Source organism: Pipistrellus kuhlii, unplaced genomic scaffold (genome assembly GCF_014108245.1).
Source record: "Pipistrellus kuhlii isolate mPipKuh1 unplaced genomic scaffold, mPipKuh1.p scaffold_m20_p_22, whole genome shotgun sequence".
Classification (NCBI taxonomy): domain Eukaryota; kingdom Metazoa; phylum Chordata; class Mammalia; order Chiroptera; family Vespertilionidae; genus Pipistrellus; species Pipistrellus kuhlii.
In genome coordinates, this window is record NW_023425521.1 from 8,568,116 (window position 1) to 8,585,911 (window position 17,796).

Here is a 17,796-nt window from a genome sequence, read left to right on the forward strand (position 1 = left end):
TGTGGGAGGTAGTGGCAAGACAAGGAGCAAGATGGAATAAAAACAGAGGCCAAAGCACTTGAGATGCATTAGACCAGCAGTCACCAATGAGTGGGCCGTGGACCACTGGTGGTCTATGAAATCCGAAAGGTTGGCAACCGCTGGTTTAAGGAAACCTTGATTAGACCAAATGAGAGTCAGAATTTGAGAGACAATCCTTGAGTTGAGGCTTGGCTAGCTACATGGCTTAAGGGCACCACCCAATGTATTTTGGAAAAAATGGCACCTGAGCTCAACTTCAAAAGTGGGTACAATTTCTATAGGCAAAGATAGCAGGAAGAGCATCTTCACATACATAGGGAAATTCCATGTCTTGTCTGGAGTCTCTCTTTAGGGTTACCTCATTACCTAGTAGTTTTTTGTTTCTAAGTGGGTGGTTAACTTGTTTTTGTGTTTGGGCATGAATTAGTTAACTTTAACAGATTAACTGGCTTGAAAAAATTGTAATTCAAGGTATGTATATTATAATGTCAAAAACAAAAGATGTACATGATAGCTGGTTTCAAATATTTGAAAAATTGCCATATGAAATATGTTATTTGTGTTATTTATATTGCTCAAGAAAGCAACAGTAGAGTCAATGAGTAAAGTGAGGCAGATTTTCAATTCAAAATAAGGAAGAGTTGCTCTAGCCAATGTGGCTCCCAGTTGGTTGGGCATTTTGCATGAGGGAGCCAATTAATGTTTTTCTCTCTCCCTCTCCCTTCCTCCCTCTAAAAATAATTTTTTTTTAAATCTTTAAAAAATGGGGGGGTGGGGGGGAGGCGCTAGCTGGTTTGGTTCAGTGGATAGAGCATCAGTCTGTGGACTAAAGGGTCTTGAGTTATAGTATTCTGATCAAGGGCACATGCCTGGATTGTGGGCCAGACCCCAGTAGGGGGCGTTCAAGAAGCAGCTGATTAATGATTTTCTTTCATTATTGATATTTCTAGCTCTCTTTCCTTCTCCCTTCCTCTCTGAAATCAATTAAAAAAATATTTATTTTTTTTTAAAAAGAAAGAACTGTAAATAAGTAGAACTGTCTAAAATTGGATTGGGCTATCTTGTACTTCCCCATAATGAAGATGTTTCAGTGAGAACTGAATGACTTACATGTTCAGTTTCTTACTAAATACTCACAGGTATATTAACTGTTGGTGGGGGAGGAGGGCATAGAATCCGTCTTCTATTGGTGGGGGGTTGAATCACCAAGGCTTGCCCTTTGACCCTATTTTTACTGCTAGAATTCTACTCCCTCATGCTTTGACCCTGACTCCTCCCCTAACGTTTCCTTCTACTTCCAGAAGGCTTTACCCTGTACCAGCATAGCAAGCACTCAGAAACTTGTGGGTGAAAATGACAACTTTATGTCTCTTACCCTTGGTCTGTCCTTTCCAATCTGGCTGGAATGTAAAGCCCCCTCCCCGCCCTCTCCTACTTCTCTGGTCACTCCTTTCCTGTGACCTTTATAGGCTCATCTTCCTCTAATAGGCCATTGAGGGTCTGGTTTTTAAGGCTCAGTCCTAGGCCCTCTTCACTTCTCATTCTACAGTCTGTTTAGGCACTCTCCTTTTAGTCCATGGCTTCAATTTGACAATTTCCAATTTTTTCACGACCCCTGATTTTCTCCCCTATGAGCTAGAGATTTGTGTATCTAACATGTCAAGTGGGTATCTGGTATATCCTCTTGGTTGTCTCAAAGCACCTCCAATTCAACTTGTTTAAAACATCAGGTCTGTCCCTTTTCAGAACTCCAACCAGGCCATCTTTTGGAGTTCCTGTCAGACTAAAAGGCAGTGTCATAAAGCTTATCTTCTGCTCCCTCAACACCTGCAAATTCAATCCAATACCATAGTGGTTATTAAACCATTTGGTCTTAGAACACCTTTATACTTTAAAAATAGAGGACACTTGCCGATACCGGTTTGGCTCAGTGGATAGAGCGTCTGCCTGTGGACTGAAGGGTCCTAGGTTCGATTCTGGTCAAGGGCATGTACCTTGGTTGTGGCAATGTTCAGGAGGCAGCTGATCAATGTTTCTAACTCTCTATCCCTCTCCCTTCCTCTCTGTAAAAAAATCAATAAAATATATATTTTTAAAATTGAGGACACTAAAAAGCTTTTATTTATGTGGATTATATTGATATTCATGATATTATAAATTAAAACTCAGAATTTTAAAAAATATTTTTAAATTGATTTTTAGAGAGAAGAAAAGAGACGGGGAGAGCGCAAAACACCTGTGTGAATGAAACAATTGGCTGCCTCCTGCACGCTCACTACTGGGGAATCAAGCCCACAACCCTGGCATGTGACCCGACCAGGAATTGAACTGGCAAGCCTTCAGTGCATGAGACTACACCCAACCAATGTGAGCTACATTGGCTAGGGCAAAAGGGCAAAGCTCAGAAATTTTTAAAACACAGTAATACTCAGGGCACACATTACATTAGCCACCAGAGAAATGACATTGCCTCTGGCATGTAACCTCTGGAAAACTCATGAGGGAGGGAGGAGGCAAATCATTTCTTAATACTATCATGAAAGCAGTTTTGATCTCACAGACCTCCTGTGAGGACCTCAGGGACCACTCCAAAGTCCCCAGAACACACCTTGAGAACCGCTGCAATGCCATATTCTGTCAATTTTACTTTCTTTTTTTTTCCTTTTTTTAAAAAAATATATATTTTATTGATTTTGTACAGAGAGGAAGGGAGAGAGATAAGAGAGTTAGAAACATCGATGACAGACATCGATCAGCTGCCTCTTGCACACCCCCTACTGGGGATATGCCCGCAACCAAGGTACATGCCCTTGACCGGAATCGAACTCGGGACCTTTCAGTCCCCAAGCCAACGCTCTATCCATTGAGCCAAACCGGTCTTGGCCAATTTTACTTTCTAAATGTCTCATATCCACCTGTTCATCCTCTCTCCATTAAAGTCACTAACTTATTCCAAGCTCTGTCTTCTTTCACCTGGACCACTGCATTAGATCCCATGGCTCCCTTAGACCCATTCTTGCCCCACACCAATCTGTTCTCCACACTGTAGCTAGATCAATCTTCTCAAAGTAAATCTGAGTATGTCATGTCACTCATTCCTTTTCACTTAAAAACTCTACAATGGATTTCGCATTGCTTTCAATATAAGGATCAAAATTTTCATCACATTCGGTAAGGCTCTGCCTCTCTCCCCAGACTCAGCCTGTCCCCCTTCCTCTTGTCTCAGCTCTCCAGCCCTCAGGATTCTTTCTCAAACACACCAAACTCTCTCAACCATCAGGCTCTCCCTGCCTGAGACTCTTCCTTGTATCTCCTCTGTATAACTCACAGTCATGCTCTGGGTTATAGCCTAAGGCTTTCCTGTTCCCAAATCAGGCCACATCCCTCTGTCATACGTACTCACAGCATCATATACCTTAAGTCATAGTCTATAATTATACATTAGTCACAGCATGACACACAGATGTCTGTCTTCCCACAGATCTAAAAGGGCAATAGTGACAGGAGCTATGTCCATTTTATTCTCATGTTGCTGGCACACAGATACTCTGGCAATTATTTCTTGAATGAATAAATGAATAAAAATGCAGCCTGACAGGAAGATAACAAGATAATGTGATAAGCATTATAATGGAGATGGATATAAATGGTCAACATTTTCAGCAGCTTCCCACTGCCTACCAAAGCCTCAAGTGCAGTCAAGGCTCCTCAGAAAGTGGTCCAGGCATCCTTTCTCACTCTGTTTTCCTCCAAATACATCAGCCAATCTAAAGGATAAGTAAGAGCTCCATAGGCAAATGGTTAAAAAGCCTCTCCTCTCACCTTTGCCTATGGAAATCCTCCATAATCTCTAGAGATCAGCTCAAACAGCTCCTCACCAAAATGCATTTCCCAGGTCACCCCACTTAGAAATAAATCTCTGCCACTTCTCAGCTTTATAGAAAGCCTGGCAGGCTCTGGCCACTACTCTCGTCACATCTACCACTCCAAACCACCTGGGTTCTTGGATCTCACCGCCTTCTGTTATGATTGTGCCTGGCAGGTGGTCTTTCTTGTGGTTGGAATGTGTCTCTACTTTATTTTATTTATTTATTTATTTTTTCCTCCTTCTAAGAAAGTAACATATATATTTTTTTTAAGTGGAAGGTATCATTAGCATAGAGTGATATGCAGAGAGAGGACTCAGTCCTATCACTGCCAGGAAGACCAACCATGTGATGAGGAGGTTGGGGACCAGAGCCAGATGTTATCAGCCGGTCTTCTGGGGAAGAGAGGGAGGCTGGGGACGGACTCAGTCATGTGGGCAGTAATCCAATCAACCACGCCTGTGTGATGGCATCCCAACGAAGATGCTGGACACGGAGACTGGAAAGCTTCCGGTTGGTGACACACCATCATGTCCTTGGAGGGTGGACACATCCTGAAGACACAGCAAGTTTCCCTGCTGGTACTGATTTGTATTCTAAATAAAATTGTAACCCTAAGTATAGCACTTCCTTGAATTCTTCGAGTGGCTCTAGGAAATTATTGAACCTGAGTGGAGGTAGTAGTGGGAACCACCACCATGTTTGGCTGTTGGTCAGAAGTGCAGGTGGCTGGGGAACACCTGAGCCTGCAGCTGGTGTCTGAAGTGTGGGGCACTGCACCCCTAACCTGTGAAGGTTGTGCTCACTCCAGGTGGAATTGCACTGCAGCTCAGTAGTGGGTCTTTCCCCAGTCCGGCTTTCAGATTAGACCCCAGCCCTGGTTGTGTGTCTCTGCTTTAAACTCATGTCAGCTCTGATGTTCCCTCTTCTGTGAAAGCTGTTCTCCAAAGTGCTAGGCAGAGTTGGATATTGCCTGCCTCCTCTGTGCTCCCACACCATCCTTAGCCTTCACTGTAGCATTCACCCCAGACCAATAGCTGGTACATAATGTTGACTGAATGAAGGAACCCAGGATCTATCTGTGTTGGGAGGCTGTATTGCCCACTCTCTAGATAAACAGGAACTACTTCATAGAAATCTTATTTCTCAGCATTCTCAGACAAGGAATTTCATATATGACTCCCTATAACAGTGTTTCCCAAAGTGTAGTATGTGTACACCCAGGGGTACGGGAAGAGTTTGGTGGGGGTACGCGTTGCACCGGAGTTTGGTGGGGATATGCACTGCACCGTGCTTAGCTGTACCTAATTCTACGTTCTCATGAGTACGAGGGGTACTCAGAGTTACAAAAATTATAGAAGGGGTACACATATGTCAAAAGTTTGGGAAACACTGCCCTATAACAATGGCCCAGCATTTAGCTCCTGCTTCCACATACAAATCACAGGCACTTGCCTAGGAAAAGAAGGCCTCGTCACTGCCCCAAGTCCATTCTCACTACTTATTCCACAAATGAATAATGCTGCCCTCCCAGGCTCTCAATCTCCAGGGCCAGAGATGCTCTGGACAGTCTTTGCTGGAGTTTTGGCTCTCCCTCCTCAACCAGCTTATTGGAAACACAACTGCCAATTATCAAAAATTTTAGAGAAATATGAAACTTATACACAGACTTTCAGCTTATTAACATTTACTACCAGTGCTTGTTTGAGTTCAAGAAATTACCCAGTGAGTCGAAGTCAATGCCTCAGCAACATATTCTTCTTGCTGCTCCTTCAGGAGGCTTATCACTCACAGACAAGCTTAACAACAAGACCAATGCTCAGACCTCCCCTCCCCAAGCTCAACTCAAGATCTTCAGAGAGAGTTTAATTTGATGCAATTCTCCCTGTATGGATAGAACTTGGTTTCATAGTGGCAGCAGGAGTCTCAGCAAAGTTAGGACAGTAGGCTCAACACAAATGTTTGATAAGGCCAGATTTCCCCCTTGATATAAATTCCCAGAATTCAAGAAATGGCCCTTTTCCTCAGATTCCAGGAAATAGGATCCAGAGCAATATGGGGTTACCTGGTATAATGCACAGATATGATTTAATTTATTTCCTGGGGAGACCTGGCAGCAGCTACACAGCTTTCTTCTTAATTAGCCAATTGTATATACTACGTCAACAGTCTCTTGTCCTTCCCAGACAACTTAATTTGACTTTTCAAGAGTTTCATTGGTCAGCATCTACCTCTAAGCACAGGGACTCCTCAGGAATCAAAGGCGGTTTGAGGTCAAACTTAGATCTGATTCTGAACTCCACAAGTCCATGATCCTTTGGGGAAGGAATGGTAAAAAAAATGAAGGTAGACTGCTGCTGGAGGGCTTCACAAAGATGTCTGAGGAGATCACTTTTTCAGAGATATTTAAAAGGAATTTGATTACGCCATCACATCATTACAGTGTAAGTTTCCTGAGGATTACAATACCATTCCAGTCATATTTTTTTTATTTCTTTTTCCCAAATAAAGGCATAGAGGATTATTCTGTACATAGTAGCAGTCAATAATGTTTGCTGATTGTTTTTAATTAATAATTTTTAAAAATATGGGCAGATTAATTAGATGAGAGAAAAAAAGGGGTGAAATACTCACTGACAGAGAGGTGCCTGCTTCTGGACTCAGGGGGCTGGTAGATAGTATTTATATCTCCTGCAGACTGGGAAGCTTTGATCCGCACCTGCCTGGACACCCCGGAGAGGGAAGAGGAACTGGTCTGCAAGATAAAGAGGAAAAAGACTGAGATAAGGTGAGCTGAGAAAAATCTCATCACCCTTATCTAGAATCCACATATTTTCAGCTGCCTTCATGCATTCAATACATGAGCTACAGCTACCCAGCTTTTCTCCAAATTTCATTCCTCAGACTGTCTTGGAAAATCACTATTTGCTCTATGTAGTTTTATGGCTTCACTGACATATGAGCACTGAGACCCAGTGCCCCAATTTAATAGGCAATGACCCAGACAAGGAGGAATAACAGCATTCCTCTATTAATCTGCCAAACAGAAAAGAGTTGTAAATACCCTCTCATAAAATTCTCCAGAGAACTTGGGAAGAATAGCAGGAAAAGCAGAAAATTATTTCAGCAGTGAGACCACCTGCCGAGTGGGGATCAGAATAGAGAATGATGGCAACCTCCCTACCCAACAAAATTCTGGTTGATAAATATGTATTTTTTTTTTTAAATATTTTATTGATTTTGTACAGAGAGGACGGGAGAGAGATAGAGACTTAGAAACATCGATGAGAGAGAGTCATCGATCAGCTGCCTCTTGCACACCCCCTACTGGGGATGTGCCCGCAACCAAGGTACATGCCCTTGACCGGAATCGAACCCGGGACCTTTCGGTCCCCAAGCTGACGCTCTATCCATTGAGCCAAACCGGTTTCGGCAATAAATATGTATTTTTAAAGTAACTTGAGGGGGGTAGGTAGGGGCTGGGAGGAGAGAAGATAAAGGAGGGGGATGGGAGATATCTGTAATACTACCAACAATAAAAATATATTTTAAAAAAGAGAATATTTGAGGTTAGAATCTTTAAAAAAAGTAACTTGATACGCTATTTCTTCCCATAATCACTCCCTGCAAATTAAGGTAAGATTTCAGTTGCTTCATATTACTGGAATTTACATGTAAACCATCTCAGAATTGTGTTCATTTGGGAAAGGCTATTTCTATTCTGCCAGAGGTCAAAGACCTCAAAACAGGATCAGCAGCATTACCACACTGACCCCCAACTTTTGCACTGATCCGGCCAAGTCCTAGATAGAAAATAAAACAATAAAGGGGATCCTTGCACTGAGAAAGCTTAATCTGAAGTTTGGTGGTGAGCAAGTGAAGTCAGGATATGCTTACAAATATACAGAGCACTACTGAGAGTGGAAATGGGAGCCTGGGATTTATAGTGGCAGCAGGGGTCTCAACAATGTTAAGGCCAGATTTTCCCCTTGATACAAATTCCCAGAATTCAAGAAATAGCCCTTTTCTTTAGGGCCATTTATTTGGGTCAATAATTTGGGTCAAAGTTTCTACTTACATCTCTGTCTTTTACCTCCCAGAAGAAAAAAAAAAAAATCTGACCTAAACAAACTATATCCTGTCCTCCAGGAAAAAGGCTTCCCATTCTCAGGGGGTGAATTCAGCTGCCAAGCAGCCTCCTCTAGTCTCCCCACGCCAGACTTTCCACATGCAGGTTGTCTCGACAAACTATTGCTCTAATGGGAAGTCAGAACCAAGGGGAAGTGAATGTTCTTGCTGAAACCTCCAATGTGCAATAGTTCTCTGCTGAGAGTCAGAAAGGAAAAAGTCAAAGCCACATACTGAGGGAGCAGGCCAGTGAAGGGCAAGCGAAGGCCACAGCCCTGCAATCAGAAGAGCTGCATGATGAGCACCTGCTTGGACACAGGGCCTTACACATTGTAGGAATTCAATCTTGGCAACATGAAATAGAAATGTATCAAAGAACATATACTCTAAACTCTTAATTTTAAAATCTAAAAGTTGAGATAAGAAAGTAGGTTCAACAGCCAGCGTAAGTATAGATTTGTAAAAAGAAAAAAAAGGCTGAAGTTGTGGCAACAGGTTGTAAAACAGATGAAGGGAAATTAATAAAAGGTTTCAAAGCAAGGCTCTCACACTTCAATGTGTACCCAGATCACCTGGGACCTTGTTAAAAAGTAGATTCTGATACAGTAGGTCTGGGTGGGGTTGAGAATCTACATTTCTAACAAACTTCCAGGTGATATTGCTGGCACATGGTCCATACTTTGAACAGCAATGTCTTAGAAAGTGAGTCAGTCTTCAATTTAAAGCAACAATTCTCAACCCTAGCCACCCATCAGAACTACCCATAAGCCGAAACCGGCTTGGCTCAGTGGATAGAGCGTCAGCCTGCGGACTGAAGGGTCCCGGATTCGATTCCGGTCAAGGGCATGTACCTTGGTTGTAGGCACATCCCTAGTAGGGGGTGTGCAAGAGGCAGCTGATTGATGATTCTCTCTCATTGATGTTTCTAACTCTCTATCTCTCTGTAAAAAAACAATAAAATATATTAAAAAAAAAAAAAAAACACAAAAAACACAAACTACCCATGAGGCTTTTGACACTTCAGAACAACTGAGAATGGGGCTCAAAGATTGGCATTTTTCAAATCTTCCCAAGTGTTTGTAATAGTCAAGTTTGAAAACGCCAATTTAAGGAGATAAAAGAGAATGGTGTAGCAAACAAAAATGAGGTTGATGTAAGGATTCAGGATAAGACTTAGAAGTGGGAAAGAGGAAGGAGGAAGGTAGGACGAGGAAAATAAATGGGGACTGTAATAAAGTGAAAAAAAAAGTCAACGGGTGTGAAAGGTGTAGCTAGAAGAACATTCTAAAGATAACAAACAGAATGTGGCATTTGACCATTCAATGAAAACTTTACTGAAGGATTCTGCGGATAGCAGTGTGTGTGGCTGACACAAACAACATGCAACATTACCAGAGAACCACGTACATAAAGACTGCAATGAGTGGAAGCTAGCAGACAAAGTGGTTATAAAAGTTAACCTACAATCTTGATAAAAGATTTGGTGGCATCAAACAAAAGGAATAAGTGGATTCAATTCTGCAGGGGCAGAGGTGGGGCAGGGAGGAGCGTGTATGTGTGTGTGTGTGTGTGTGTGTGTGTGTGTGTACACACTTCCTTTAGTTAGGTTCATGGGAACACAAGCTGAGAAACAGGACCCTGGATCTCACCAGTGCTCTGCTTCAATAGGGGCACCAAGAGACATTTGCTTGAATGTAGTGATGATAGGTGTAGAAGCATCTAGGTGAGTTATTTAATAAATTTACAGCTTTAACATTACTTTATTAAAAACCTTTTAAAATGTTTTGAAGCTGTGCAACTTGAATAATGGATACCATGTTTACAACCCTTATATAAATTATTTTTTCTTTTTGTTATATACCACCAATATTCAAGGAGCTAATCCATATTGAGATTAGGTGAATAAACCTGTTTTCATTACTTCTGCTCTTCAATGCTTTGCAGACTTTGATTATATATGCTTTTGTTTGCAGAAACAAAAGAATGCTAAGCTTAAAACCTGGGTCTAGAAAGTTTTAAGAAGATCAAGAGCATAAAGATAAATTAACAATTAGATGCACACATGTTTAGAAAAGTCTATTTATTTTAATTCTCACTGAGGAAATGTTTTTCTGTTTTTGTTTTAAAGAGAGAGAAACATTGATATGAGAGTGAAGCATCACTGAAAGTTAGAGAAGCACTGTTCTAGAGGTGGGATTCCTGAGCACATAGCAATTTTTGAATCATACTTCTGTTTATTAAGAAGCTTGAAGTCTAGTTGAGGGAATTCCAAAGGAAAGATATAATTACCACCATTATCACTCAGTTAGTTTTAAATGCACATCTTTATAAATGCAAAAAGTAATAGCAGCTTAAGTGTCCCAATCTACCTAAGAGTAACATGCTAACTGACCGTACATTCATGATGCCCTCTAGCCAATCACGAGTGAGCATGCAAATCACAGGCAGGTTAATTTGCATACACAGGGGCTGAGTGGGCTGTGGGTGGGGCAGGACGCTTGCTTCGTCATCGTTGCCATGGTGACAACGCAGGCGTTCCACGCCACCCCCGCCACTCTGGGCCTTTGGGCATCGTAGGAAGGTGGAAAGGTGGCTGGAGGCAGAGAGAAGGCGGTGTGGAAGGAAGGCCCATTCTTGCATGAATCTTTGTGCATCCGGTCTCTAGTATAGCATAAATGGTTATTTAATTAAATTATGGTATATCCAACTAAAGGGAATTATGTATCCTTATAAATTATGATTATGAAGATTGTATAATCTGTTAGGATAAAAGTTACAAATATGCAACAACTAGAGGATAATTATTAAGCAACTTATAAAGTGGTATGCAAATTATATCCAATGACTAAACTAATAGGGAATAAACAAAATGGCCTCAGTCAATATATTAACTAAATTGTAGGGGGTATATCAGGCTAGATCCTTTAAAAAGGTAATGGCCATGGTCTGACAAAGAAGGAAGAACTGAAGAATGGGGGAGTATAAGAAAGAATGTAAAAAGATGAGACTGGGGAATTAAAAGCAAGGATAGTTGGGTGATAAATCCTGAGTGCTAGGCTAAATGTAGATTTTATATGACAGGCAATAAGGAAGAACTGTAAAGAGCAGGAGAGAAATTTAAATAGAGAAATGAAATAATAAAGTATGTATTTTTATTTCAGAATACTTCCCAAAACATCTTTTTTTAAAAGACACACTTGGGATAAAGAAGACCAATCCTTATGCACAAGAACACGTCTGTAATATCAGAAAATGTCTTCTTAATTCTAAGGCTTCCTAACTGCATTCTCTTGTGCCTCCTCCTAATTAATAGGACCATCCAACCCCATACGTCTCTTAAAAAAATAAATGATCGGAGGAAGACACGGTTGCAGCTGTAATGCAGCTCTATCCCTCCCACTCCTGCCTCACAACTGTTCACTCTTACCCAGGAACAAGTTGGTCAGGCAGCTGTGTCACAGCCATGGCTTTTAAAGGTACTGAAAAGACACCCGTGGAACCACAGGTGGTGATTCACTAAATCACAATTACTCTAACCAGCCTCAATGTAAAGCCTTTGGAGAAGGTGTATGCTCATTTGATCAGAGGTGCATGCAACAAAAAAGAATCTCAAAGTGAAAGGACCAGTTCAGGTGCCTACCAAGACACTGAGAATCACTATAAGAAAAACTCCCTGTGAAGAGGGCTCTAAGACTTGGGATCGCTTTCAGATGAGGATTCACAATCAACTCATTGACGTGCACAGCTCCTTTGTTCATCAGATTACTTTTATCAGTAGAGGTTGAAGTTACCATTGCATATGCTTGAGCACCATTCCACTTAAATTCTGTCCTGGTATAAAGCACCCATGGCTCTCATCCAGCAATGTCAGCTGTCTACAGCTGGCTGTCTTCAAGCATAAGGAAAGGAAAGAGAGCCAAGAAATCATTGGGAACATACATCTGAAGAAAACTGGTAGAAGAATTCATGATTAAAAGCCAGACCCAGTTTATAAGCATTCTTGTGGAATGTAGTCCCCCAGAGACCCTTTAGGAAAGGAAACTGAATAAAGAATAACTCCTCACTTCTGACAGTCCCTGCCATTTGGTAAGGCAGCAGCTGGTAAGTTATAAGAGCCCTACAGCCCAATGGCCTTTTTTCCAATGAAGAGAAGGAAAAGTTTATTTCCTACATGTGTCCCAAGGGAAAGGCACAGTTGCTGAGTTGTTGGAGTTGGGATTTATAAAGCATGAGTCTTGAATCCTTGGTAGCCTTTGCTTAGCAATACTCTCCATACTAATCAAATCTCTTGTTAGGGTCCAAATCTAATTGAAAGGACATAAATTTAGAAGGGAGAAAAAAATCCTTTTTTATAAAATGTTTTTCTTCCTCCCACACCACAAGTCAAGTCATCTTTAGTTGCAACTTTAACACTGATGATCTGGCTTCATAGTGAAATCAAATGCAGAAGGCTAACTGGCCACCGACACAGTGACTATGCTTTTGTTTTCACTTTAGTAGTGGCTGAGGAACACAAAATTCTGTCAAGGGAGCAAGGTGAACTCTTCAAGGACAGCAAGCTTTGTTTTCCGCTGCCAGGCTATGACAGAGGCTACTTACATGGTTTCTGTCCTGAGGCAGCAGCAATATCCTAAGGCTTTTCATGCTTGCGCTCCTATCCAAAATGTCAATAGCTTTATCAAGATCATCTTGGTTCTTCAGCAGGATGGAGAGCTGTGACACAGGACACAAAAAAAGAAAATCATATAAAAGTCTTTAGTTTGCAGAAATAAGCAAAATAAACAAAAAATAAAAATAAGTTTGAAAGAAAACAATCTCGTTGGATACTATGGGGCTTTAAAAGATCACATTGAAACTACAGAGGTATTTTCTTTTCTTTACATGTACAATTCCATAATTTTTAGTAAATTTACTGAGTTGTGCAACCTTCATTACAATTTTAAAAGTTTCACTGCTCAAAAAAGATCTCTTGTGTTATTTATGGTCACCCCCCCAAACAGCTATAGTCCCCAAATTTCTTTCCAAATTAAGCAGTAGAATCCTGTCTGACATTAACGAAATAAGCAGAAAAGGCACAGGTGGAAGAGGGATGCAGTAAAAGGATGAAAACTATTACTCAAATAAGGACACAAATTTAGACCACATAGCAGGGTTGTAAAGAGTAAATTTTATGGTAGATGAATTATTAATAAAACTATTATTACAAATAAATAAACATAAATAAAATAAACACTTTAGTAATTAGTGTATGTATGTCATGAGCTGAAAAAGGTGGAAAATCAATGCTTTAGACATACTCTCTTTACTAGGCACAAACACATTACCTTTCAGACTAATGCAGCCTCTAGCATCTTTCTTATAGCTAGAACAGCCAACTAACTGACAATCAAATGAATTCCTTCCTGCCCTAGCTGGTTTTGCTCAGTGGATAGAGCAAGTGTCTGCAGACTAAAGAGTCTCGAGTTCAATTCTAGTCAAGGGCACATGCCTGAGTTATGGGCTCAATCCCAGTAGGAAGCGTGCAGGAGGCAGCTGATCAGTGATTCTCATCATTGAAGTTTCTATTTCTCTCTCCCTCTCCCTTCCTCTCTGAAATCAATAAAAATATATTTAAGCTGAAGCCGGTTTGGCTCAGTGGAAGAGCGTCGGCCTGGGGACTGAAGGGTCCCGGGTTCGATTCCGGTCAAGGGCATGTACATTGGTTGCGGGCACATCCCCAGTGGGGGGTGTGCAGGAGGCAGGTGGTCAATGTTTCTCTCTCATCGACGTTTCTAACTCTCTATCCCTCTCAATTCCTCTCTGTGTAAAATCAATAAAAAATATATATATATATATATATATATATATATATATATATATATATATATATAAAACATATATATATAACATATATATATAACATGTCCTGGTCAAGTAGCTCGAGGAGGAAGAGGCAAAAAAAATCATTGAAGTACGTGCTAACTTTTGAAGCAAGCTACAATCAGGAGTTAAATTCTGAGAGAAGAATCCAGCATTTATGACTGTCAATAGAGGTTCTATCCACCAGTTTTCTCCACCTTCCCAGTTCCTCTGCTTCTAGTTAAGTCTGTGCTGGGAAGAAAAAGATTACCTCCAAAATGTAAAGGAGACAATATAAGCCTTGGCTCTGATACCATACCTGATTCCACAATGTAGTATTAGAGCTACCGGCACTGAAAGAGCAAGGAAAATGAAAATAGCTATGTAATATCCCCATATAGTGAAAACAAAACAAAACAAATAAAAACACCCACCAGAGATACCAGAGTTACTGGAATCAAGAAAAATGTTCCAGAAAGTAAAAACATGTGATGATATTACAAGAACAAATCAGGAGATCCTCAGCTAAGCAAAAAGAAAAAAGGTAGGCAGCTGCCCCACAGCATCCATCTACTTTCTCACCTCATTGTTCATGTAATGTAGATCAAGAGGCTGCCCAAACACTGTTGTCACCTTGCGCTCCACATCTTCATATCTCACAGGCCGGCAGAATGCTATAATTCTGAACAGGAATAGGAAGCATGGTTAATTGCATATTTTAACATAGGATGTAGAAAGCTATGACTTCTGAGTGATTATCTTGTTTTTTTTGTTTTGTTTTGTTTTTTTCAATATAGGACACAATTTGCCTTTTTCCTTTATTGTTTCTTTTTCTTCTCTTATCTGTCTGTATTTTTTTCACTCTTCCTCTAAGCATCTTTCAGGTTTGCTAATAGTAACCACAAGTATTTGCTTAGTCGCAACCACTGCTCCACCATTTCGGCCTAGATATTTCTGTCAATCACAGCTCAGTATCATAGCAGGACATCTAGATTTAAGAACTATGTTCCAAATACTCCTCTTAGGAAGAAAACCTGGAGATTGGTGCAGCAGTCCTAAAACCATGGTCTTAACTCCTAAGTGACTCAACCTCAGACTTAAAAGATTTTTTCCATTGCTCATGTTTGAGATATCATAGGAATCTCAATACTGATTATCCTTGAAATAAAAATTTCCTGCCATAGAGTCACAGGAATTTCCCTTGAGTCGGTTATATGTCTGATTAGTTTATTAACCAGTGACACATGTAGGTATGTAAGTAGTGCTGATATTGATGCTCTTCTACAAAGACTCATCAGGTCGGTTCAAAGAACATTTCCTGTAATGGAGAATATAGTAAGAACTCTGTGAATATACTAGGAGCCACTGAATTGTACAGTTTGTTAAGATCATACAGGTGTTGCTGAAACCGGTTTGGCTCAATGGATAGAGCGTCAGCTTGGGGACTGAAGGGTCCCGGGTTCGATTCCGGTCAAGGGGTGTGCAAGAGGCAGCTGATCGATGACTCTCTCTCATCGATGTTTCTAATTCTCTATCTCTCTCCCTTCCTCTTTGTACAAAATCAATAAAATATATTTTTTTAAAAAAGATTATACAGGTGTTAACATGATTTGTCATTCACTATCACAGCAAAATTTAAAAGTGGGAAAAGATGACACAAGATTGGCAAAATGTTGATAATATTGAAGCTGAGTGACAGGTCCATGGAGGTTCAGTATATTTTCTCTACTTTTGTGTGTGTTAATAGAGAAGACAAAAAGGATAAATACAGATCTGACAACAAATTTAAATTTCTCATGGCAAAATAAATCATCAACAAAGTTTAAGAAAATATCGCCCTAATCAGTTTGGCTCAGTAGATAAAGTGTTGGTCCACAGACTGAAGGATCTTGGGTTTGATTCAAGGGCACATACTTTGGTTGTAGGCTCAATCCCTGATCCTGGTCAGGGCACGCGCAGGAGGCAACTAATAGATGTGTCTCTCTCACATCAATGTTTCTCTCTCTCTCTGTCTCTCCCTCTCCCTTCCACTCTCTCTAAAAATCAATGGAAAAATATTCTCAGGTGAGAATTAACACACACACACACACACACACACACACACACACACCAAACTTGGAGAAAATACATGCAAAATCAATGGGAAAAAGACAGACAGTCCAATGAAAAAAAACGGGCAAAGTATATGATGAGACAATTCAAAGAGTTATGAATGGCTAATAAACACATGAAAAGAAGCTTAGTGTGATGGGAAAAATGCATTATTGAAACTTCCTTCATCTCTTAGTAGGTCCTGGGTAGATGAAATCTGACTTCCATGTGGTGGGGTAAAGCACTCAGCCATGGAACCTTTATAGTTCTTGCCTTCCTCCATGCTGAGAGGAAACTGTGTGTTGTTCTTTCACATCTTTCCTGCTTCCCCAGAGGGGGAAGAGGTATGAACCAGAAGCAGCAGCAATAAGACACAGGAAAGAGGAATCTATGCTATTGGATTTTAATGAAATCTAACCAGATAACTTCTTTAATGTTGGAAGTTATATTGCTGAATGTATTATTCTGTGTCCACCAGGAAATCTAAATATATTGTAATTCTTATGGTTTTTCCCCCTTAAATCATCTGTCCCAAGCAATGATACTGTTGGATGCTACCTAGATATGGGTTATCTAGATATGAGTGTTTTTTGGAGCCTGAGAGAATGACTCCTGTAAATTCCTAATCATAAATCATACCTCTGCCCCCTTCATCAGGACCTCAGCAGCAGTTCAAAAGGGGCCAGCCTTTTTGAATAAAGAATCAGAAGACCACTCAGATGTCCCCAGCACACTATGAAAAAAGGATCGGCTCAGAAATAAATTTTCCTGCATTTGGCCTGGAGACAAGCCATTCAAAGCCCCCAAGAGCAGCCCAAAAGCTTGGTCAGGATCAGAAACCAGGACTTCCAGAGTTGGTAAGATCTAAATTGCTGCCAACCCAGTGAATAGCAAGCATTTTTAGGCCAGTGTTTCAAAGAGGGATCGAACACCCATGACAATCATCTTACCAGTGTCCAGACATGAAAGTTTTCAAACAGAAGGAGATCCTAATCTACAGGCCTCCTCTTCTGCCCTCTTGAGGTTAAAGAGGGAGAAAGGTCAGAAGTCTGGATCCCAACCTTCCAAAGCAAAGGGGAAATCAGCTCTCCAGAATGGATACTTGGAATAGATGAATGGGAAAAGTCACTACTTCTTTCTTTTTTTCTATAAATTTTAATTATATAAGGGACTATTTAGATAAATACTGTCTATATTCCCTGTAAAAAGTAGAGAAAGCCCACAATAACGTTCTCTACAAAATTTTAAGACATGAAATACACAAAACCAGAGCTGTTCTGGCACAAAGCAGATTGAACTTGGCTTCCTTGCACCAACTTTATAAAGTCCTCAGTTCCACACACAGTACACAAACAGTGAAATGCTATGGCTCCTAAAAACAGCTCCATAAAAAGAGAATGCAGTTTTCAAAACCTTGATACCAATGCTCTGCTGCTCAGGGCTTCAAAAGACCATTCCTGCCTGACCACCTTAAATATTTGTGGTTTCGATCTGGCAGCTTCTCTGAAACTAAACACATACACGTTCTCAGTGTAAGTCTGCTCACTGTAACTGCATACCACTTTGGGAACAGGAATTCAGGAGAGCATAACTGCATAATTAGGCTCCAACACAATTGAGCTTTTGATTTCATATCTACTGAAAACACTGGGCTGCAAGTCTGGCCATGCCTCCAAAGCCCAGTCAGGTCAGAAGTGTGAAAAGCAGCAATAATGAAGTGACAATTTAACTTCCTAGCTCTTGGCAAGACACAAGAGGAGCAGCTGGGGACAGGGCTCAGAGGCCTTCCTCCTTCCAGGCCTGTGGCAGCAGCAAGACTGTGGCTCTGCAGACCACTTTTTGCAAAATGTTT

The 17,796-nt window shown here is 40.7% G+C and overlaps 1 protein-coding gene across 11 annotated transcripts in view; it reads right to left on the minus strand.

The window, feature by feature from the left end:
- Positions 1–17,796, minus strand: part of MAP3K3 (mitogen-activated protein kinase kinase kinase 3) — a 64,594-nt gene that overhangs the window by 19,885 nt on the left and 26,913 nt on the right. For all 11 annotated transcript variants that reach the window (XM_045586326.1, XM_036451637.2, XM_036451639.2 and 8 more), the window contains 3 exons: positions 14,436–14,535; positions 12,615–12,728; positions 6,522–6,642 (listed from right to left, as the gene is read on the minus strand). In XM_045586326.1, coding sequence (XP_045442282.1) covers positions 6,522–6,642; positions 12,615–12,728; positions 14,436–14,535 — 335 coding nt within the window. The remainder of the gene's footprint in view (positions 1–6,521; positions 6,643–12,614; positions 12,729–14,435; positions 14,536–17,796) is intronic.